The sequence below is a fragment of the Loxodonta africana genome, chromosome 23, assembly GCF_030014295.1.
Source record: "Loxodonta africana isolate mLoxAfr1 chromosome 23, mLoxAfr1.hap2, whole genome shotgun sequence".
Lineage (NCBI taxonomy): Eukaryota > Metazoa > Chordata > Mammalia > Proboscidea > Elephantidae > Loxodonta > Loxodonta africana.
This window is the reverse complement of record NC_087364.1, coordinates 25,227,833-25,252,653: the sequence shown is the minus strand read 5'-3', so window position 1 is coordinate 25,252,653 and position 24,821 is coordinate 25,227,833. Positions and strand designations below refer to the sequence as shown.

Sequence of the window (24,821 nt, the reverse complement as noted above, 5' to 3'; positions counted from 1 at the left end):
CATTTTAATTAATCCCTCAGGTCCCAAAATGGTGGAAGTCCAGAGTCAACAGTTTCAGATCAACTCCAAGGATGGCAAGCCACTATTTACAGTTGATGAAAAGGAAGTTGTAGTTGGTACAGATAAACTTCGAGTAACTGGTATGTAATAACAAGTGAGAAAAACAACATCCCATAGAGTAAGTACAATTCTGGAAAAGCAAACTGTACGTTTGGCAAGTTTTCTCTGCAATCTTTCAGGCCAATAAGAAAAACCAGTTTGAATTTATTGACTTTTCTTCATGGCTTTTCTTTTGAAATTATTTGATATGCTTCAGAAGACTGAAATCCCTCTCATATACCTTTGCTCACTCTTTTCTTCCACTATACTGCTATCCTTTAAGTTTTTCCATTTTGTATAACCCATAGGTTTATCATATATTCTTCTATCATCTATACAATTCAAATATCTATTTTTCATGTGACTTTTTCAGAATAGTCTACATATTAGTTCATTTTATTCCCATTATATCAGTTTCTTGGGCTCCCTACATTTCTACAAAACCTTTTCTTTCATTGAACTAAGGATTGGATAGGCTTCTGGTAGGCTCTTCTTCTTTTTTTTTTTTTTAAATTGTGCTTTAGGTGAAGGTTTACAGATTAAGTTAGTTTCTAATTAAACAGTTAATACACAAATTGTTTTGTGACGTAGGTTGCCAACCCCACACTGTGTCAACACTCCCCTTTTCCACCTCGGGTTCCCTGTTTCCATTCTTAGTTTTCCTATCCCTTCCTGCCTTTTTGTCTTTGCTTTTGGGCTGGTGTGTCTATTAGTCCCATATACATGATTGAATTATGAAGCACACTCTTCACTTGTGTTATTTTTGGCCCTACTTAAAAAGAAAACAAAAAACACTGCCGTTGAGTCAATTCTGACTCATAGTGACCCCATAGGACAGAGTAGAACTGCCCCATAACATTTCCAAGTTGTGACTGGTGAATTTGAACTGCTGACCTTTTGATTAGCAGCCAAACATTTAACCACTGCACCACGAGGGCCCCATTGGCCCTATAACAACAATAAAAAAAAAAAAACCAAACCTGTTGTTGTCAAATCGATTCCAACTCATATCGACCCTATAGGACAGAGTAGAACTGTCCCATAGAGTTTCCAAGGAGCGCCTGGTGAATTTGAACTCTTGACCCTTTAGTTAGCAGGGGTAGCACTTAACCATTACACAACCAGGATTTCTACTGGCCATATAGACCTGTCTATTCTTTGGCTGAAGGATGAACCTCAGGAGTGACTTCAGTACTGAGTTAAAAGGGTGTCTGGGGGCCATATTCTCAGGGTTTCTCCAGTCTCTGTCAAACTAGCAAGTCTGGTCTTTTTTTTTTTTTTTTTTCCCCGTGAATTTGAATTTTGTTCTACATTTTTCTTCAGCACTGTCCAGGACCATCTGTTGTGATCCCTGTGGTAGGTTCATTTTTAGGACCAAAAAGAAAAAATTTTATGAAAAACATGGAAATTTCCAGAACATACTCTAAATTCACTTGCTGAGCTTCTGTAAAGGCTAGTTTACATGAACAGTCAGACACTTGTCAAATCCATCCCAGCATTCTTCTGTACCATTCTGAAAACCAACCTTAACTTTATTCTCTCCCCCAAATAAAAATAAATATGTTTCCTGATGTAAGAAGTCAGAGTTTTAAGTTATAGTTAATTCTTAACAAAACAAACTATAAAATTGTAACCTAATCTTGAAGCACACTCTAAGGCAGCAGTGTCCATTTTTCTTACCAAAATAAAGTAAATAAAATAGGTTATTGCCTAATAAAGTGCCTTCATCCATCAGAAGTCTACTGTTGTTTAGTTTTGAGAATATGGGCTTTTTTAGATTTAGATTTGATTTCTACCTTAACAATTACTAGTTGTATGGCTTCAGACAAGTTACTCAGTCTCTCCTAGCTGTTTCCTCACTTGTAAAATGGATTAATAATACCTACTTTACCAGCTTTGCTGGATTAAACAATATGCATGCAAAGGAAAGCAAGGTTCTTGGTAGAGTAGTATTGCCCTCCAGAGCAATAAGAACTGCAGGATGAATAGTTTGAGCTAGAGCATGTATTGTCACAAACTCAAGCCACCCTACACAGGACATCAGTAAAATGAGCTTCCACCTTTTGTAGTCCAGAGATCCTTCTGGGCCATGACTACAATTAGTGAACAAGAGAATCTGCATTTCTAATAAGCTCCCAGGTGATGCTGATGCAGCATTTCTGGAGAACACAATTTGTGAGTCGCTGCCATCCAACTAGAAACCCTGGTCGTGTAGTGGTTAAGAGCTACAGCTGCTAACCAAAATGTCGGCAGTTCAGATCCACAAGGTACTCCTTGGAAACCCCATCGGGCAGTTCTACTCTGTCCCATAGGATCGCTACAAGTTGGAATCAACTCAATGGCAATGGGTTTTTTGGTTGGCCCTCCCAATGACTCTAGTAAAGTCAGTGGGAAAGCAACATCTAGAAGTTCTCCCTAGCGCACTTGTTCAAGTTAACCTTGTTAAAGATAGCCATGTGCTTCTCTTTCGTAACATGTCTTTGTGGGAGGCATAGATTTCTCCCAAACTTCTCATCCCCAGGAAAGCTAACTGTAGACTCTCTACCCCATCTCTAATTACTATATTACTTAGACCTTTCCCTCATCATTATACCATCACAGTAACTTGGAGATCTTGTTGCTATGGCAACTGTGAACAGTGGATGCATGAATTGTACAATTTTGACCAAAACCGTAACTCTTCACAGTTTCCCAATACAGGTAGTCCCCCACATATGACACGGTTCTGTTCTGACAACTCCATCATAAATCGGTTCTAATGTAAGTTGTGGCATAGCATAATTCAAAATTCTTACTCTGTAAAGATACATATTACAGAAATAAGACATCTCAAGCTGGGCATCACTAAGGGGAAGTACAAAGTGCTCTGCCAAGGTCAAGCAAGGAAGGATTTTTATATACATTATTTGCAGAACAAAGAGAAGAAAAAGATTCTTCGTATCAGTTAATCTATTTCTGACACACCTTTCCTAAGAACAGCCTGTATAAACACTTTTTCCAAGAACAATCTTGACATACTTCTTCCTAGAACATTCTTATTTAACTCTTTTTTTTTTTTCATTTCTGAGAATGGTTACATTAGCTGGTTGCCCCTCTCCTGCTCACCCAAAAGTGGTGTGGATTTAACCCATTGTTGTAAGCCTAGCTTGAATGCCTCAATTTTGAAACTTTGCTAGCACATTCCCCTCTTTTGATCAGGCTCTCCACAGGGGGTGCTGATCACCCATAATAGAATTACTACATTTCTTCTGCAAAGACTCTGTTTTAGCCAAGGGTCTTAGGTGGTCAGCACCTTTTCGTCACCTTATCAGGCTAATAGGTCTCATTTTCAGGGTGAGTTGACTTTGGCAGGATTAGTGCAGCAGATGAGGCCACATGGAAGGAACATATTCAGGCTGAACTCAAACAATAAAAGTCAAGATACAACACCGTGGAGAATGAGATGGGTCTCTCTTCTGATGTTTCAGTCCTGGAATATCAGTATGAATCTGTACAAACTTTATGTTATGAACTTCCTCAAAATACATAACTCTCTGCATAGCAATGGGAGTTCCTTTCTGGCTACAAGCATTAGATAAGCATTTCATACTACACTTAACCTTGTTGCTGACAGAGAAGAAGACTTGAAGCACTTACTGATGAAGATCAAAGACCACAGCCTTCGGTATGGATTACGCTTCAACATAAGGAAAACAAAAATCCTCATAACTGGACCAATAGGCAACATCATGATAAATGGAGAAAATATTGAAGTTGCCAAGGATTTTATTTTACTTGAATTCACAATTAACACCCATGGAAGCAGCAGTCAAGAAATCAAATGATGCATTGCGTTGGGCAATTCTTCTGCAAAAGACCTCTTTAAAGTGTTGAAAAGCAAATATGTCACTTTGAGGACTAAGGTGCACCTGATCCAAGCCATGATATTTTCAATTGCCTCATATGCATGCGAAAGCTGGACATTGAATAAGGAAGACTGAAGAAGAATTGATGCCTTTGAATTGTGTTGGCAAAGAATATTGAATATACAGTGGACTGCCAGAAGAATGAACAAATCTGTCGTGGAAGAAGTACATCCAGAATGCTCTTTGGAAACGAGGATGCTGAGACTTCATTTCATGTACTTCAGACATGTTATCAGAAGAGACCAGTCCCTGGAGAAGGAAATCATGCTTGGTAAGGTAGAGAGGGTCAACAAAAAGGTGGAAGACCCTCCACGAGATGGATTGACACAGTGGCTGCAACAATTGGCTCAAACATAGCAACAGTTGTGAGGATGGTGCAGGACCAGGCAGTGTTTCGTTCTGTTTTATATAGGATCACTATGGGTTGAAAATGACTCAACAGCACCTAAAAACAGCAAGAACACAATAATAATTACAAGAAATAAAATAATCTAGTTGACAGTATGGAATGCAACTATGAACTAATGCCATTGGGTAGCCAACTAAAAATATTTAAGTAGGAACAGTCAGGTATGAGAGGGATTGAATGCAACCAAGTAAGCTTTTGGTGAAATTTCCTAATATCTTGTTCTACTTCTGTGACATGTATCCAAGCACCAAACCAAAAACAAACCGTCTTAGTCATTTAGTGCTGCTATAACAGAAATACCACAAGTGGATGGCTTTAACAAAGAGGAGCTTATTCTCTCACAGTCCAGTAGGCTAGAAGTCCGAATTCAGAGTGCCAGCATCAGGGGAAGGCTTTCTCTCTCCTTCAGCTCTGGAGGAAGGTCTTTGTCATCAGTCTTCCCTTGGTCTGGGAGCTCCCAGATGCTCCCAGACCAAGGGAACATCTCAGCACAGGAGCCTCAGGTCTAAAGGACATGCTCTGCTCCTGGCACTGCTTTCTTGGTGGTATGAGGTCCCCATGTCTCTCTGCTCACTTCTCTCTTTTATATCCCAAAAGACATTGACTTAAGACAGTATCTAATCTTGTAGGCTTCATCAATATATCTGCCATTAATCCATCTTATTACATCATAATGATAGGATTTATAACACATAGAGAAATCACATCAGAAGAAAAAAAAATGGTAGACAATCATACAAGGAAATTATGACCTAGCCAAGTTGACAGATATTTTGAGGGGACACAATTCAATCCCTGACATTCCACCCTTTTGTCCCCACCCCAAATTCATGTCCTTGCCACAGGTAAAACATATTCAACTCATCGTATTATAGCAAAAGTCTTAAATCAATTCCAAGTGCAAAACACAAAAATTCCTTTTCATCTGTGAAACCTAGAAGAGAAGTTATCTACTTCCAAAATACAATGACAGAACAGGTACAAGCTAGACATTCCCATTACAAATGGGAGAAATTGGAGGGAAAGAAGGCATAACAGGCACCAAGCAAGTTAGCAGAACACATTACATTAGCCCTCAAGGCTTGAAGAAAATCCTCTGTTCTCTGAGACAATTTAAACAGTAGCCCTGCCCTCCAGACTCTAGGTATTGGCCACATTCTCCAGATTCTGAGTGGAGTACCCGTGGCCCTGGGCTTCAGCTCTGCCTTCCAAACCCACTGACATGGCAACTCTGCTCCCTTTGAAACCCCAGAGGTTGCGGTCATACCTTTTGAGACTAAGGCAGTTTGGCTTCTTGTGGCCCTTGTCTCTTCAGCTTCTCCTTCCTGGTTTCTTGCCCTCTCAGCTCCTCAGACTTCATGTCTGCATCTGCCCTGCTGGGGCAAGTGTTCCAAAGCTCTGTAGCTTCACCAATAAGTTCTGGACACACCCCACTCCACCAAGAAGTCTCCTGTGCACATGCACTCAGCTCTCTCACTCTGTGGGTTGGCTCCAGCACTGTCTGGTGCTAGTCTTCTGGTTCTGCTGCTGCCAGTTCTCTGCTACTACCACTTCTCTGCTGCTTCTGGTCCTGTGCTGCTGCCAGTCCTCTATCCATTCACAGTTTCAAAACCACTTCCACATTTTAGGTATCTGTTAGAGCAGAACCACATTCCTGGCAACAAATTCTGTCTTAGTCATCTAGTGCTGCTATAACAGAAATACCACAAGTGGATGGCTTTAATAAAGAGATGCTTACTCTCTCACAGTCCAGTAGGCTAGAAGTCCGAATTCAGGGTGCCAGTTCTAGGGAAAGGCTTTCACTCTCTGTCGGCTCTGGAGGAAGATCCTTGCCATCAGTTTTCCCTTGGCCTAGAAGCATCTAAGCACAGGAACCTCAGATTCAAAGGACATGGTCTGCTCCCAGCACTGCTTTCTTGGTGGTATAAGGTCCCTATGTCTCTCTGCTCACTTCTGTCTTTTATATCTCAAAAAGATTGGCTTCATACATGATCTAATCTTGTAGTCTTCATCAGTATAACTGCCACTAATCCATCTTATTGCATCATTGTGATAGGACGTACAACACATAGGGAGATCACATCAGAAGATAAAGTGGTAGACAATCACACAGTCATACAAGGGAATCATGACTTAGCCAAGTTGACAGATATTTGGGGGGGACGGGACACAGTTCAATCCATGACACAAATGCATTGCCATCTAGTCAATTTTGACTCATAGTGACCCTAGAGGACAGAGCAGAACTGCTCCATAGGGTGTCCAAAGCTGTAATCTTTATGGAAGCAGACTACTACATCTTTCTCCTATGGAGTGGCTGGTGGGTTCCAACTGCTGACCGTTTGGTTAGCAGCCAAGTGCTTAATCACTGCACAACCAGGGCTCCTGCTACCCAAGCACAACAGGAGATATTAGCAATGGCACAAGCTTCTCCTTGTTTGGCTAAGACAAAGTCAAGAACTATTCAATAGTCTAATACAACCTTAACTAGGGAGTCTAAAAACTTTTGTTGAGCTGCCATTCCATCGCAATGTCATTAGCAGTTTGAGCCATGACAGCAGATATATTGAGAATAGATTTTTCAAGCTGAGAGATGTGACAGTTGGGTAGAAGTGCTCAAAGGAATACCCATCCCATTTCAGGCTTGTTGACTATTGATTATGATCTGCCAAAAAGGCTCTTTTATTTCAGATAAGAACCTTTAAGCTCTTAGTCCAATGTACATTTCGCTTATAAGAGCTAATATCTAGTGGGACTCTCATAAGACCTAGCATGCATTGACCTCTCATTCTCCAACCATCTAAGCAAGGCAGGACCCAAGCTTAGTGTTCATTTCTTGGGTTTGGGTCTTTCATCGTGCTATAATTGGATTCTCCACATAAGAAGACATACCCATGAAGAGTGCAGATCATATAGTTTCCCAGTGTAATTCTCTGGGAAGGGAATGGTCTTATTGACCCACTTGAGCCAGTTTTCAGTAAGAGAATTATTATAAATGGGATAATGCCCTAATCTCAATGAACTCCAAAGTTTAGTGCAGAGGAGGGACATAATTCTATTTAGGCAGTTTGGTAATCAGTCCACATTCTGAGATAGATTTATGTAATACCTAGGTGAGTCAGTATATTGGAGTGGAAGTTCATTTCAGAAGTACCATAGTAAGTTAGCAAAGTTAGCAATGGAACCAGGTAAATGTACCTTGAAACAAATGGAGAGATTTGTCTCTCATTTTATGACATACATTAGATTAAAACATGATACTTGAGGTTGAGCTGACAACCTAGGGGGGTGTCACAGTCTAACATTTATGACTCTCTTAAAAGTAATGTTGTGACTAAAAATAGCATTATGTATATGACTATAATTCAGTACTGGGGATGCTAATGGTTTGAATTTTCATGTCCAGCTCAGGGATGAGGGAGACATATCTAAATTTCGGTCAAATTGCTAACACTAGCCACTGATTGAGCTAACTTAACAGCAGATTTTCTTTTCATCCATTAGAAGTCATTAAAAGGAGAAGCATAGAGACTAAATAGACCTTCATGTTGGAGAGTTTGCTAAGGGAGAAGGTGACCAGTATAAAGCAGGGATAATAACATAAGGACAGTTAAAATTATACACCAAAGTCCATAAAGTTTAGTAACGTGCATGAGGTCTTGTTCTTTGATCTTGAGGCTAGCTGTCTACTTCTGTGGCCCTTGGAATGTTTTAGGGTAATCTTTAGTTCTACAGAGGGCTGATTAGTCCATAGAGATGTCTTAGCCTTTTTTCAGCTGCGACAGGTGTATCTAGGGTTTGACTCCCTCTAGTTTGGTAGCACACAGTTTGGTAAGGAGTACTAGGCATGGCCTTTTTCAATGAGGTTTTAAGGAGTCTTTTAATTGATGTCTTTCCAATATACATATTCTCCTGGTAAAATATTAGGTAATTTGGGGGGCATTGGCTTCTGGTCGTCAAAGCCTTCTTTAACCTGTGAAAAATATTCTTTAGAGTATTGGATTAAAGATTGACAATATTTAGTAATGCAGGTTGAACAATATTAAAGCCAGTGCAAACAACTTAGGGGATGACCATGGGTCTCCTGGTAATTATCTTGTATGGAGTAAGTTTATGTAGTCTAAGTGGGGTGGACTTTAAGTTCAAAAGGACCAAGGGAATTACCTCACAGAGCTTGGCTAACTCAGTTTTTCCTATTCCATTAGACCTTTCCATTAAGCCAGAAGATTGGGAGTGATACCCAAAAACCCACAGGGACTACAATTTTAGCTTTTTCCACAGCTATGTGGCTTGGTTTTTGACTCAGGAATTTATTATTTTGAACCCTTGCTTTCTGGGTAGATTGCATAAAGAGTAAAATTAACTCTTTAACCCAGTAATCAAAGAAAATTTTAACTCAACATCGAGAAACACAATTCTTTGCTTTGTATGTTATTTGACATTAAAACTCTTAAAAATTCTCTTAGAGTAATCCATCAGACTTTTACCTGCCACAAATAAAACCTTTGTTCATATCAAATAAATTCCCTTTCCTGTAAATAAAACATTTCATATAATATCTACATTAAATTACTTAAAAGCCTTCAAGAATTTGTTTTCAAGGTTGACATAAATATAAAAATCTTTGTCAGAACAGATTTATTTTCATTAATTCATGGGAATATTAGGTCTATTTAAATTAAACTGATGAGAGTAAGTTATTTGAAGAAATATTATAATCTAATTCAATAATACTATCTGGAGGTAGGAAATTACTACATTTACATAACCCTGTCTTTATAGGATCCTTCGAAGAATAAATTTTATAATAATTTGTTGTTTCTAAAGCCTTGTTACAAAAATAAATAATTCATCCCTTTTCAGTGCATTTTTCAAAATAGAGTAATTTATATTAATGTTTCTCAGAGTAGCTATTAAAAGACCAGATCATGAAACAGGTGCAAAAAGCAGTTTCCATTGGAAGAGAAAAGTACTGAGATTTAAGACAGCCTCCTGAAAAACTTCACCTGCTAGCCATAACCTCTAACTTGATACAAGATGGAAACTCAGACACAACGCTTTAGACTAGAGGCAAGATCCCAGAAAAAAACAAAACAGAGAAACTACATAGACTCATTGGGCTATAGGGCCAGTTCAAAAACTAGGCTTATACAATACCATACAACATAGGCAATTCAGTCTCTTAAAATGTATGCAACAATTCTCTGGTAAGATTGACTCAATTCAACAGAAAAAAAAAAAAAAACCAAGTCCTAAATAAACTCATTAATTTGCCAGAGTCTTGGATGGCAGGCTATCAGACTCTCTGAAAAAATCTGAGTATCAAACAAAATTTCTAGAGGAAAAAAAAAGACAACACAAATGGGAACTCATTTTCCCAAAATGACCATTGAAATTTTAAATAATTTCAAGTATTTGCAGCTTATAGTGTTTTTGAACATGAACCCCAGACCAGCATCCCAGTAGGGGGAAATCCAGGTTCATTTATCAAGGATGTTAAGAATAGGTTGAAATTCTGGTCTCCCAGAGTCAAATAAAATTCTTAGTAGGGAGTCTGCTGTGGGGTTTTAGTTGCTGTTTTGTATCACAGTGTGACTTTGTTGCGTGAGAGTTTTCTTGTGGCTGGTGGGCAGCCTATTGCTCTGGCCCATCTCAAATCCCAGCTTATCCACTCACAGGGATCTTTCTGTTGATGGTGAATGGCCTCAAACCTGTGCCCAAATTTTTGCTGCTTAAAAACTCTGGGATTCCTTTGTAACAACCATACAAAGCCTGGTTTCATTCTTTTTGAACCTTATTCATTCTGCTGGAGAGAGACTTATTTTTTTAAATATACCAACCTGTAACCCTGTAACCTATTGTCGTTGAGTCAATTCCAAATCATAGCGACCCTATAGGACAGAGTAGAACTGCCCCACAGGTTTCCAAGGAGTGGCTGGTGGTTTCAAACTGCCGATCTTTTGGTTAGCAGCAGAACTCTTAACCACTGTGCCACCAGGGCTCCTTAAATATTCTAGTTTCTCTAATTGAAAAGTACTCTAAAGTAGCTACGGATTTACTAAACTGTCTTGATGTCTTTTAGAAGCTCCTAATTACCAATCAAAATAGGCATCTCATCAAGGTTGTTTAATTTGGAAGCCTGTCTTTTCCAGTTTACTGCACTGAAAAACCAAAAGTTCAAAAGAACCTCAAACCAGGCACTTATTTTCAAAACTGTCTCTGGTAAGGTTATTCCAGGCAAGCAAAAATGCACAGGCTAAAGGACCAAAGTGTTTGTCCATGTAGAATGCAGGAGTCCAGAGGGCAGCTCTGAGCTGCCTCTAGAGTTGGCATTTCCCAGACAAAGTGCATTTGCAAAAACAAAAACAAATTCAACAATAAAACTCAGAGAGCTATTAATGCAAGAAAGTGGAGCTCAAATTCGAAAGGTTATTTACCTTAGAGAAGCTCCCAAGAATTTGTGGAAGTGGAGAGCCCATCTCAGCTGGCACCACAGTCCGAGTCCTCAAAGCCTCCGGGCTGCAAAAGATAATGCCCCTTCAAAATCCCGCTTCTGACACCAGAAATGTAGTAGTGTAATTCAAAATTCTTACTCTGTAAAGATCTAAGCAAAGAATTATTTTGAAGAAATAGGACAACTTGAGCTGGGCATCATTAAGGAGAAGTACAAAGTGCTCTGCCGAAGTCAGCAAGGAAGGATTTTTATATACCTTCTTTGCAGAACCCAAGAGAAGAAAAAAAAATTCTTTCTTCATATCAGTTAATCTATTTCTGACAGATGTTTCCTGAGAACAGTCTGTGCAAAAATTTTTTTCTGAGAACAATTTTGACATATTTCTTCTTGGAACATTTTTAACTTTTTGTGAGAACTGTCACATTAGTTGGTTACCCTTTCCCTGCTCACCCAAAAGTGGTGTGGATTTAACCCATTGTTGTAAACCCAGCCTAAACACCTCAATTTTGAAACTTTGTTTGCACAATTGAATACTTTAGTATTTTTAATTTTCATTATTGCCTTTTATTATCAGTATCTTTATAAATAATAACAGAGAACACCTGCAAATGAACATCTAAGAATAATAACTCAGCAAGTTACATGATGCAACATTCCACGTAGTACATATTTAATAAGATTTACCAAAAAAAAAAAGGTGATTGTTGTAATTCAAGTAAAATCAGGGACTTCCAGTATGCTCTTCACTTCCCTAAATCTTGTGACTAAAGAAAAACAAGGTGTTCCTCAATGCTGGCTGTTTTCTCTCCTTGTTTCGTTCTTCTATCCAAGGTCTGACATGCTCTGTACATTATCTAACTCAGGATTTCTCAGCCTCAGCGCTATTGACATTTCTGGCTGTGTAATTCTTTGCTGTGGGGGTTGTCTTGTGCATTGTAGGGAGTTTAGCAGCATCCCTGGCCTCTACACACTAGATGCCAGTAGTAACCCACCTCCCACCCCCGAGATGTAACAGGCAAAAATGCTTCCAGATACTGACAAAAGTCCTCTGGGGGAAAAATTGTGAGATACCCTGAGCATAGAACCCAGTTGAGTTTCTCTGGACTGTTAACTTACAGAACTTTGAGCTAATAGATGGCTATTTGTTTACAGTAGCTAAGTTTGTTGTAATTGTTATCCGCAACAGAAAACTAATACAGCCATCATACAATTCCTATTGTGTTAGGAAAATTATACCAAAAAAAAAAAACAAAAACAACTTGATTTATTCCTTGTTTATTCAGTATGGTTTCACAGTTATTATAGAATACAATAAGAATACTTAATCTTTCAAGGTAAACTAACAAAAAAAAACCCAGATCAGTGGCTGTCAAGTCAACTTTAACTCAGGGACAGCCCACCTGTGTCAGAGGAGAACTGTGCTCCATAGCATTTTCAGTGGATGATTTTTCAGAAATAGTTTGCCAGGCATTTCTTCAGAGGAGCCTCGGGATGGACTCCAACCTTTTGGTTAGCAGCCTAGCGTTTTAACCTTTTGCACCACCCAGGGATTCCTTTTTCAAGATAAAGTCTTATTCAAATATTTCTCCAATATTTACTATAAAAGACTCAGCCTCTGAAGATGATGGACTCCAAGTGGCCTCTCCCTTTACCATTGTGGACATCCAAAAGTTTTTTCAAAGATCACCATGACAGCCTATAAAAGGTGAAATCCTGAGCAATAAGTGAAGGCAGAGAGCCCAATGAGGAGATAAAGAGAGAATGGCAGTAAGAGTGCAAAGCAGGTAACAACTTTTTTAGAGATGGATTTTAACTTGCCAACTGCTGCTTTCACATCACAGCGTCTCTTTATGATCAGCCAAAGCAGCAGCAGCTGTCAGCCAAGGGAAGGGGCGTGATAGGAGAAGAGACAGAGAGCCAACTCATCTCTGTGACTGAAAACATGACTTGAATGTATCCCACACTTTTCTCCCCATTGGTCACTACTGCCCTAAGCATGGATGTCAGGAGGCAGGCAGGTAGAGAAGTGGCTCCTTCTTTAAGATGGTGCACTCCCAACTTGTGACTAGTATAGATTCCTAATTGTCTTGGATAAAGGAGAGTTATTTTGTCATTGCTCTCATCTGTCTTCGTCAGAGAATAAGATAAAACATCTCTTTAATTCTTAGGCATCTTCAATATAGACCTTAGCCAACTAGGAAATGGAAGAATAATTTTAAATCCAATTTATGGAAGAGATTAAACAATTTCACCAGTTCAGTTTGAAACTGACCTAGGGTTTAATCACTCTCATTTTTCTCCTAAAAATAGAATTGGTCACCAAATGACCAAAGGTAGAATGTCTCTTTTTCTAAGCCCAGTTACAGAACATATTATTGGAATAGCATCAAATGCAGTCTTCAAAAAAGAAGTGTTATATACCATTGCCAGAACTGACTTCTTGCAGGTGATCAATTCTTAGTTTGCCTCTCCCAAGTGTATTTTGGCTCCTTGGCAACAATTTTCTAGGCTGTGTTCATTACCCAACATTAAGGGAAAAAAAATAAGATTTTGTAGTAACAGCCAATTCCCATCACACCGAGAAAAACAAGATCTAGTGGTAAAAAAAATTTTTTTTTTTTTTAGTGGTAGGTTTGTGTCTTATTTATCTACTGTTATAACAGAAATATAAGTGGATGGCTTTAACAAACAGAAATTTATTCTCTCACAGTCTAAGAGGCTAGAAGTTTGAATTCAAGGTTCCAGCTCCAGGGGAAGGTTTTCTCTCTCTGTCAGCTCTGGGAGAAAGTCCTTGTCATCAGTCTTCCCCTGGTTTAGGAGCTTTTCAGTGCAGGGACTTTGAGTCTAAAGGTCATAGGCTCCTGGCTCTGCATTCTTGGTGGTGTAAAGTCCCCATGTCTCTCTGCTTGCTTCTCTCTTTTATATCTCAAAAGAGATTGACTTAACACAACCTAATCATGTAGATTGAGTCCTGCTCATTAACATAACTTCCACTAATCCCACCTCATTAACATCATAGAGGTAAGATTTACAACACGTAGGAAAATCACATCAGAAGACAAAATGGTGGACAATCACACAATACTGGGAATCATGAACCAGGCAAGTTAACATGCATTTTGGGGGGAATGGGACACAATTCAATCCATAACAGCTTGGTTCAATTTTTTTTTTTTTAAATACTTTTCTGTGCAGCTAACAAGATTACATAAAGTTCAAAGTGATGTTGTAGAAATGCTGGAATTACCTAAAAGTTCTCTAACAAAAGAGGACCCGGAGAATAAGATTTCAACAACTGAAGAAGTTAAAATAAACAAAGATTAAAAAAAAAAAAACATGAAGACAACCCCAATAGTATGGCCCCATTGACACTCTTTTAGCTCAGTAATGAAGTCATTCCTGAAGTTCATCCTTCATCCAAAGATTAGACAGCCCCATAAAACAAAATGAGACTAAAAGGGCACACCAGGCCAGGGGAAAGAACTAGAAGGCAGGAGGGGAGAGGAAAGCTGGTAATAGGGGACCTAAGATCAAGAAGGCAGTGTGTTGATATGTCATGGGGTTGTTAATCACGATCATAAAACAATGTGTACTAACTATTCCATAAGAAGCTAGTTCATTCTGTAAAACTTCATCTAAAGTACAATTAAAAAAAAAAGACACAAAGAGAGTTATCTAGAAGTTGCTTATAGATCACTGTACCCTCCAAGTACAAATCCAAGAACTGTGAACACTGTAATGCAGCCATGTGGAGAGCTGATGTGCTTCTGTTAACAGTCTTTGAGCTGAAAAGAACAAAAGGCCCATTTAAAACTGGCGTAAACTAAAAGGACATATGTTAACTAACTTAAGAAGTCTGGTGTTGGGATAGCTCCATGTTGATTAATTCAGTGGCCCAGTGTTATTTTAGTCCAGCTTTGCTTCTTTGCAAGTATGATAACTTTCCTGTTTTGGTTATATCCAAAAGGTTGCATCCAAATTGATGGATACATCAACTCCAAGTGTCACTTTCTTGTTCAATGACTTCTCTAAGCATTGATAAAAGGCTCCGGATGGCCTCTGGTGATCTGGCTTCTTTAATTTAGCCTTCCAGCCAAAATTCTTCTTGCATTAAATTACTTGCCTTTCTTAATAATTGGCATTTAGTTGAATTTTGCTTTTTTAAACTCAGTATACGAGAATTTGATTTTTAATGAGAAATTCAAGTCATTCACATTCATCTAGAAAACTGCTCTGTTTGGGCTTATCTATGTCACTTTGAATCTGATGCCTTTGAATTATGGTGCTGGAGGAGAATAATGAATATATCACGGACTGCCAGAAGAACAACTAAATCTGTCTTGGAAGAAGTACAGACAGAATGCTCCTTAGAAGGGAGGATGGCGAGACTTCATCTACTGTACTTTGGGCATGTTATCAGGAGGGATCAGTCCCTGTAGAAGGACATCATGCTTGGTAAAGTAGAGGGTCAGGCGAAAAAGAGGAAGACTGGAAGGCAGGGACAAGATGGCAGAGTGGTCAGACGCTTCCTGTGGTCCCACTTACAACAAAGACCAAAAAAAAAAACAAGTGAATTGATTGTATATATATGACAAGCTGGAGACCCTGAGAATCAAAGGCAAAGTTAAGAAATTGGACTGAGTGCAGGGAGGGAAAGACGGTGCAGAAACAGGGAGGAGTTGCCGAGCCTGCAGCAGCACCTCAAGCCCGATTCCCTGGTGCAACTGCAGCGGGGCTGATGGTAGTTTTCCAGGACACGGGAGCTTCAGCGAAAGAAGACAAGCAAAGTGGAGCACCCCTGACCCTGTGGTGTGTCTGCAGCAGGGCTGGCCATGGTGTTTAGGATGCAGCTGCTTAAGAGAAAGAAGTCATCTGAAGTGCTGACACCCGACCCCCTGGTGTGACAGCTGTGGGGCTGGTGGTGGAGTTGAGGACATGGCTGCTTCAGCAAAAGAAGGCAAGTGTGGGAAACAGCCCTAACCCCCTGAGGCAATCTCAATGGGGACCCAGCCAGTGCACACAGGCTACACACGCCTCTGGAATCTGAGATAAAACAGCACTCTCAGTGCAAGACAAGTGATTTTGTCTAATTTCCTGTGCAGATCTAATAGGTCCTCCTTTTGAAAGAACCCTCTCCTATCTATCTGATCCCTCCTCCCTCTGCCCAGCCAGCTTCATTAACAGTTGCTTTTCCTGGGCCTGACATATGTCCTGCTGGGCTCCCTGAGCCATTCTTCTGCCTTGCAGAAGGAACAAATTAACAAATGGGGGAAAAATACTCTGCCAACTCAGATAGGACCTGGCTGTTATATTGCAATGGCAAATCTGTTTGAGGCCTGACTGTAACTGTTTCAGCTGTGCAGTGGAGAGGCAGGTTTTCGACATTTGATACCACTCTACCTATTAAACAAGGCCTTCCCCTACACACGGCAGGGGCCTGAGGACTGGAGGCTCCAACCACACCAACTAGCCACCCATGAAAGGGGTCCAATAATAAGTGATGCCTACCAGTCCTTAGGAAACCCTGGTGGCATAGTGGTTAAGTGCTATGGCTGCTAACAAAAGGGTTAGCAGTTCGAATCCACTAGGTGCTCCTTGGAAACTCTATGGGGCAGTTTTACTCTGTCCTATATAGGGTCGCTATGAGTCGGAATCTACTCGATGGCACTGGGTTTGGTTTTTTGGTTTGGTACCAGTCCTTACAGGTAAAAGCATCAGGTGCCTATGGTATGGCTGCAGAACCCACCCACCAGAGCACTCTAGAAAGCAGAGATGTGCCTTCCTCACAGACACTTGGGGGAAGGTTGTCAGCCCCCTGCCTTCCTCAGAGTGTGACCCCCCTACTGCTACCAGAAACCTGTGTATACACCCAACACCACTGCTCCTCTAAGGTAGTAGGTGAGCGCCTACACCACACACTAGGAGACTGACTATCAGGACACTTGGGCTGAATCTATACAAGAATAGTGAATGGACTCATAGGCTCATATACCTGATAACAGCTGTAGCCATCTGGTAACAGGACATTAGTGCTTCGAAAGCTCCAATAATTAAGTTAGCTCACTCTAGTAGCCTATTTGGATATATCAGAACAAAACAAAGCAAGAAACTAGGACACAGTGAGAAAATATAAAATAAATTAATACAACTTATAGATGACTTGGAGACAACAGTCGATATCAAATCACATAAAGAAGCAGACCATGATTGCTTCAACAAACTCCCAAAACAAAGAATCAAGGACTCTCCCAATGAATATATAGAATTCTTCAAGACATCAAGAACAAGATCAGGCAAAACACAGAACAAGCCAAGGAACACACAGATAAAGCAGTTGAAGAGATTAAAAAGGTTATTCAAGAACTTAATGAAAAATTGAATAAGCTGCAAAAATTCGTAGAAAGACAGCAATCGTAAATTCACAAGATTAGCAATAAAATTGCAGAGTTAGACAACTCAATAGAAAGTCAAAAGAGCAGAATTGAGGAAGTGGAAGGGAGAATTAGTGAGACAGAAGATAAAACACTTGGCAACAATATATTCTAAGAAAAATCAGATAAAAGAATTTTTAAAAATGAAGAAACCCTAAGAATCATGTGGGACTCTATCAAGAAGAATAACTTATGAGTGACTGGACTACCAGAACAGGGAGGGATAACAGAAAATACAGAGAGAATTGTTGAAGTTTTTTGGTAGAAAACTTCCCTGGCATCCTGAAAGATGAAAGGATATGTATCTAAGATGCTCTTCAAACCCCACACAAGGCAGATCCCAAAAGGAAGTCACCAAGACATATTAAAATCAAACTTGCCAAAAACAAAGGTAAAGAGAAACTTTTAAGAGCAGCCAGGGAAAAGTAAAAAGCCACCTACAAAGGAGAATCAATAAAAATAAGTTTGGACAACTCAGCAGAAACCATGCAGGCAAGAAGGCAATGGGATGACATATATAAAGCACTAAAGGAGAAAAATTGCTAGCCAAGAATCAAGGTCACCACAAAGAAGATTAAGAATCCTACACATCAAAATAAAAAACATAAAGTCTCAGCAAATACAAAATCAACTACAATGAAAAACAGGAGTGTGATTTACAGAGAGAAACTACTCAGAACAAAAAAAAAAGTGGATAAATGAAACTGTCAACAACACACAAAAAAAGGCATCAAAATGATAGCACTAAACTCATACCTATCAATAATCACATTGAATATAAATGAACTAAATGCACCAATAAAGAGAAAGAAAGTTGCAGAATGGAAAAAAAAAAAAAAAGATCCATCTATATGCTGCCTAAAAGAGACACACCTTAGACTTAAATACAAAAACAAACTAAAACTCAAAGAATGTAAAAAATATATATATCAATCAAAAAAGAGCAGGAGTGACAATACTAATTTCTGACAAAAAATGACTTCAAAGTTAAATCTTCCACAGAGGATAAGGAAGGACACCATGTAGTGATTAAAGGGACACTATACCAGGAGGATATTACCATATTAAATATTTGTCCACCCAATGACAGGGCTTCAAGGTACATAAAATAACTCTAACAGCATTGAAAAGTGAGATAGCTCCACAATTATAGTAGGAGACTTCAACACACCACTTTCAGTGAAGGACAGAACATCCAGAAATGACCTCAAAAAAGACATAGAAGAGCTAAATGCCACAATCAACCAACTTGACCTCACAGACATATACAGAACACTACATCCAACAGTAGACAAGTGTACTTTCTTTTCCAGTCCACATGGAACATTCTCTACAATAGACTACATCTTAGGCCATAAAGCAAGACTTAATAGAATCCAAAACATCAAAATATTACAAAGCATCTTTTCTGACCATAAAGCCATAAAAGTAGAAATCAATAACATAAAAACAAGGAAAAGAAATCAAACACATGGAAAATGAACAATGCTTTGCTCAAAAGTGATTGGATTATAAAAGAAATTAAGGATGGGATAAAGAAATTCATAGAATCAATGAGACAGAAAACACTTCCTATCAGAACCTTTGGTCCACAGCTAAAGCAGTACTCAGAGGTCAATGTATAGTAATAAAATAAAGCAATGCACACATACAAAAAGGACAATTTATAGCAATATAATATAGCAGTGCACACACACAAAAAGAAGAAAGGGCCAAAATCAAACAATTATCCCTACAACTTGAACAAATAGAAAGACAGCAGCAAAGGAAACCCTCAAGCACCAGAAGAAAGCAAATAATAAAAATTAGAGCAGAATTAAGTGAAATAGAGAACAGAAAAACAATTGAAAGATTTACCAAGACCAAAAGCTGGTTCTTTGAAAAGATTAACAAAATCAATAAACCATTGGCCAGACTAACAAAAGAAAAACAGGAGAAGAAAATAACCTGAATGAGAAATGAGATGGGCGATATCACAACGGACTGAACTGAAATTAAAAGAATCATAACAGAATACTGTGAAAAATTGTATTCTAACAAATTTGAAAACCTAGAGGAAATGGACATATTTCTAGAAACACACTACTGACCTAAACTAACACAAACAGGTAGAACAACTAAATAAACCCATAACAAAAGAAGAGATTGAAAAGGTAACTAAACAACTGCCAACAAAGAAAAGCCCTGGCCCTGACAGCTTCACTGGAGAATTCTACAAATTTTCAGAGCAGAGTTAACACCACTGCTACTACAGGTATTCCAGAGCATAGAGAAGGATGGAATACTCCCAAACTCATTCTATGAAGCCAGCATAATGCTGATACCAAAACCAGGTAAAGACACTACAAAGAAAGAAAATTACAGAGCAATATCCCTCATGAACTTAGATGCAAAAATCCTCAACAAAATTCTAGCCAATAAAATTCAACAACATATCAAAAAAATAATTCACCATGACCAAGTGGGATTCATACCAGGTATGCAGGGATGGCTCAATATTAGAAAAACAAAGTTTTCCATCACATTAATAAAACAAAAGACAAGAACCACATGATCTTATCAACTGATGCAGAGTAGGCATTTTCCAACACACATTCATGATAAAAAAAAAAAAACTCTTAGCAACATAGGAATAGAAGGAAAATTCCTAAACATTATAAAGAGCATTTATACAAAGCCAACAACAAACATCATCCTAAATGGAAAGAAACTGAAAGCATTCCCCTTGAGAAAAGGAAAAAGACAAGGATGTCCTTTATCTCCACTCTTATTCAACATTGTGCTGGAAGTCCTAGCCAGCGCTTTTAGGCTAGATAAAGAAATAAAGTGCATCCAGATTGGCAAGGAAGAAGTAAAAGTATCTCTATTGGCAGATGACATGATCTTATACACAGAAAACCTTAAGGAGTCCTCCAGAAAACTACTGAAACTAATAGGAGAGTTTAGCAGACTACCAGGATACAAGATAAACATACATTAATCAGTTGGATTCCTCTGCACCAACAAAAAGCACTTCAAAGAGAAAATCACCAAATCAATACCATTTAAAATAGTCCTGAAGAAGATAAAATATTTAGGGATAAATCTAACCAGAGACGAGGAAGACCTACTATACAAAGAAAACTCTAAGACACCACTTCAAGAAACCAAAAGAGACCTACATAACTGGAAAAACATACCTTGCTCGTGGATAGGAAGACTAAACATTATAAAAATGTCTATTCTGCCCAATGCAATCTAAAGATACAATGCAACCCTGATCCAAATACCAATGACATTTTTTAATGTGATGGAGAAACAAATCACCAACTTCATATCGAAGGGAAAGAGACCCCGGATAAGTAAAGCATTACTGAAAAAGAAGAACACAGTGGGAAGCCTCACACTACCTGATTTTAGAACATATTATACTGCCACAGTAGTCAAAACAGCCTGGTACTGGTGCAACAACAAATACATAGACCAATGGAACAGAATTGAGAATCCAGACATAAATCCATCCACATATGAGCAGTTGATATTTGACAAAAGGCCCAAAGTCTGTAAATGGGGAAATTGTGCTGGCATAACTGGATATCCATCTGCAAAAAAAGAAACAAGACCCATACCTCACACCATGCATAAAAACCAACTCAAAATGGATCAAAGACCTAAATATAAAATCTAAAATGATAAATATCATGGAAGAAAAAATAGGGACAATGCTAGGAGCCCTAATACATGGCATAAACAGTATTACAAAACATTTCCAGAAACGTACAAACACCAGAAGAGAAATTAGATAACCGAGAGCTACTAAAAGTCAAACACCGACGCTCATCCAAACATTTCACTAAAAGAGTAGGAAGACTACCGATAAAAAAAAACAAAATAGACTGGGAAAAACTTTTTAGCTATGACAGTTCCAATCAGCATCTGATCTCTAAAATCTACATGATACTGCAAAAACTCAATTACATTGGAATGGTAAATGTTCACTTGAAGCTTAATAAAAATTAAAAAAAAAAAATTCAATTACAAAAAAAGTAGTAACCCATTTAAAAAATGGGCAAAGGATATGAACAGGCAACTCACCAAAGAAGACATTCAGGTAGCTAACAGATAAATGAGGAATGCTCACGATCATTAGCCACTAAAAAAAAAAAAAACCTACTGCCATTAGCCACCAGAGAAATGTGATTCAAAACTGCAATGAGATTCCATCTCACTCCAATGAGGCTGGAATTAATCCAAAAAACACAAAATAATAAATGTTGGAGGGGTTATGAAGAGACTGGAATGCTTATACACTGCTGGTGGGAATGTAAAATGGTACAACCACTTTGAAAATTGATTTGGCTCTTACTTAAAAAGCTAGAAATAGAAAGCTAGAAATAGAACTACCATAAGATCCAGCAATCCCCCTCCTTGGAATATATCCTAGACAAATAAGAGCCTTTACACGAACAGATATATGCACACCCATGTTCATTGCAGCACTGTTTATAATCGCAAAAAGAGAGTAGTAACCAAGGTGCCCATCAACAGATGAATGGATAAATATATTATGGTATATTCACACCACAGAATACTATGCATCAATAAAGAACAACAATGAATCTGTGAAACATTTCATAACATGGAGGAAGGCATTATGCTGAATGAAATTAGTCAGTTGCAAAAGGACAACTATTGTATGTGACCACTATTATAAGAACTCAAAAAATGGTTTAAACAGAGAAGAAAATATTCTTTGATGGTTACGGGGTGGGGGGGATGGTGGCAAGGAGGGACAGGGGGATTCACTAATTAGGTAGTAGACAAGAACTAATTTTGGTGAAGAGAAAGACAACACACAATACAGGAGAGGTCAGCCCAACTAGACTAAACCAAAAGCAAAGTTTCTTGAGTAAATCGAACGCTTCAAAGGCCAGCGGGGTAGGATGGGGTGGGGTGGGGGGGTGGGGGGTGGGGGAGTGGTGTTTTGGGGACCATGATTTCAGGGGACATCTAGGTCAATTGGCATAATAAAATGTATTAAGAAAACATTCTGCACCCCATTATGGAGAGTGGCGTCTGAGGTCTTAAATGCTAGTAAGCAGCCATCTAAGATGCATCAACTAGTCTCCACCGACATGGAGCAAAGGAGAATGAAGAATGCCAAAGACACAAGGTAATTTTGAGCCCAAGAGACAGAAGTGTCCACATAAATCAGAGACTACATCAGCCTGAGACCAGAAAAACTAGATGGTGCCTGGCTACAACTGATGACTGCCATGAGAGGGAACACAACAGAGAACACCCTGAAGGAGCAGAAGAGCAGTGGGATGCAGACCTCAAATTCTCTTAAAAAGAAGATGCTTAATGGTCTGACTGAGAATACTAGGACTCCAGATGTCATGGTCCCCAGACCTTCTGTTAGCCCAAGACAGGAACCATACCCAAAGCCAACTCTTCAGACAGGGATTGGACTGGACTATCAGATAGAAAATGATACTGGTGAGAAGTGAGTTTCTTGGGTCAAGTAGACACATGAGACTATGTGCGCAGCTCCTGTCTGGCGGGGAGATGTGAAGGCCAAGGGGGAGCAACTAGGAGTATATAGCAAGGAGTATATAAATTTTGTAAGCGAGACTGACTTGATTTGTAAACTTTCACTTAAAGCAGAAAAAAAAAATTTTTAAAAAAGAAAAAGAGGAAGACCTTCAACAACATGGATTGACACAGTGGCTGCAACAATGGGCTCAAATATAGCAACAATTGTGAGGATGGTACAGGACCCGGCAGTGTTTTGTTCTAGTGTACATAGGGTTGCTATGAGTCGGAACCAACTCAAGAGTACCTAACAACAACAACACAACACGTTACTTTGAAGACTAAGGTGCAACTGACCCAAGCCGTGGTATTTTAAATAGCCTCGTATGCATGTGAAAGCTGGACAAGGAATAAGGAAGACCAAAGAAGAATTGATGCTTTTGAATTACAGTGTTGGAAAAGAATATTGACTATACTATGGTCTGCCAAAAGAACAGACACGTCTGTCTCGGAAGAAGTACAGCCAGAATGCTCTTTAGTGAGGGTGGCAAGACTTCGTCTCACGTACTTTGGACATGTTATCAGGAGAGACCAATCCCTGGAGAAGGACATCATGCTTGGTAAAGTAGAAGGTCAGTGAAAAGGAGGAAGACTCTCAATGAGATGGACTGACAGAGTGGCTGCAACATTGGGCTTGAACATGGCAACAATTGTGAGGATGGTGTAGAACCAGGCAGTGTTTCATTCTGTTGTGCATAGGGCTGCTATGGGTTGGAATCAACTCTATGGCACCTAACAACAAAAGCAACAATGTAATATTATTTCATAGTTTTTATTTTTTAATCTTGTGGGCTTTGAGTCTGAAAGAAACCTGGTGTATAGGGAGGTGGAAAGGGGATAGCTCATGCAGAGTCTTATAGGCCAATGTAAGGACTTTGAATTTGTTTTAAATACAGTGGTTCTGAAGAGGGTGCTTCTTGATTAATTATATGTTTCAAGATCAATCCAACTATTGCATAGAAGAATAAATAGTTGGGAGGAAAGAATGGAGTAGGAAGAGCAGCTAGGAGGATGTTATTGTTGTACAGGCAATAGTAAATCGTGATCTGACCAAGGCAGTAACAATGTGGATAGAGGGACATGAGTGGCTCTAAACAACACAGGGACTTGCCTAGAGATCAGATTAGTGGTCATCATTCAGGGAAGAAATCAAAGATGGTATTTGTTTCTTGGTGATGGCATCATTATCTGAGAAATGGGAAAGACTGAGGAGAAGGAAATATATTCGCATGGCAAAAGAAATCAACAGTTAATGTTTTAGACACATAAGTTGAAGATATCATGATATAGCCAAATGGATCATCAATTCAACTAATGGATATATGAGACTATTAATTGCTCCTAGAAGAGGTTTGGATTACAGATATAAATGTGGGTGTCATCAATCAACAGAGCTCTAAGAAATGCCAAGATTGGAAGCCAGAAAAAGGAGAAGTAGCCACCACAAGAGAATGAGAAAACGTAGACAATATGTTGGAGGAAAAGCAGAAAAGATATTTTCCCGATACCAAGAGAGATTATAAGCCAACAATTTGGATTTAGGAAAGATGAGGATAGAAATTTTCATTGGCTTTATTGTCATAAAGATAATTGTTATCTTAATAAGACAATTTTCATTGGAGTAGAAGACCAAGACCAAAGGAAGTTTGAAAAGGTTGCAGAGTGAATGCAATGGGAGGCAGTAGAAATATTATGTGGAAATAACTTACTAAGGAAGTTTGGCTATGAAGGGGAGCAAAGGGATTTTTGCACAACTTGAAAAGTTTATTTTAGTCCATAAGCACTCAATACATGTTTAGAATTAATCTTAACAAACAATTGTCAGAGTAGATACAAAATCTAACTAATGTTCAAGTGTGTTTTACTCACAGTTTGAATAGAAGTATTAATACTGAACTCTATACATTTCTATAACCAAAATGCCAAGCAATGGCAGAGTGTTGGGAGCA

General features: G+C 38.9%; 1 protein-coding gene across 1 annotated transcript in view; it reads left to right on the top strand.

Annotated features, from left to right (window-relative positions):
- Positions 1-24,821, top strand: part of SGCG (sarcoglycan gamma) — a 182,219-nt gene that overhangs the window by 94,809 nt on the left and 62,589 nt on the right. Inside the window, exon 4 of the mRNA XM_003414028.3 lies at positions 21-140. Within this exon, the coding sequence (XP_003414076.2) occupies positions 21-140 (120 nt within the window). The remainder of the gene's footprint in view (positions 1-20; positions 141-24,821) is intronic.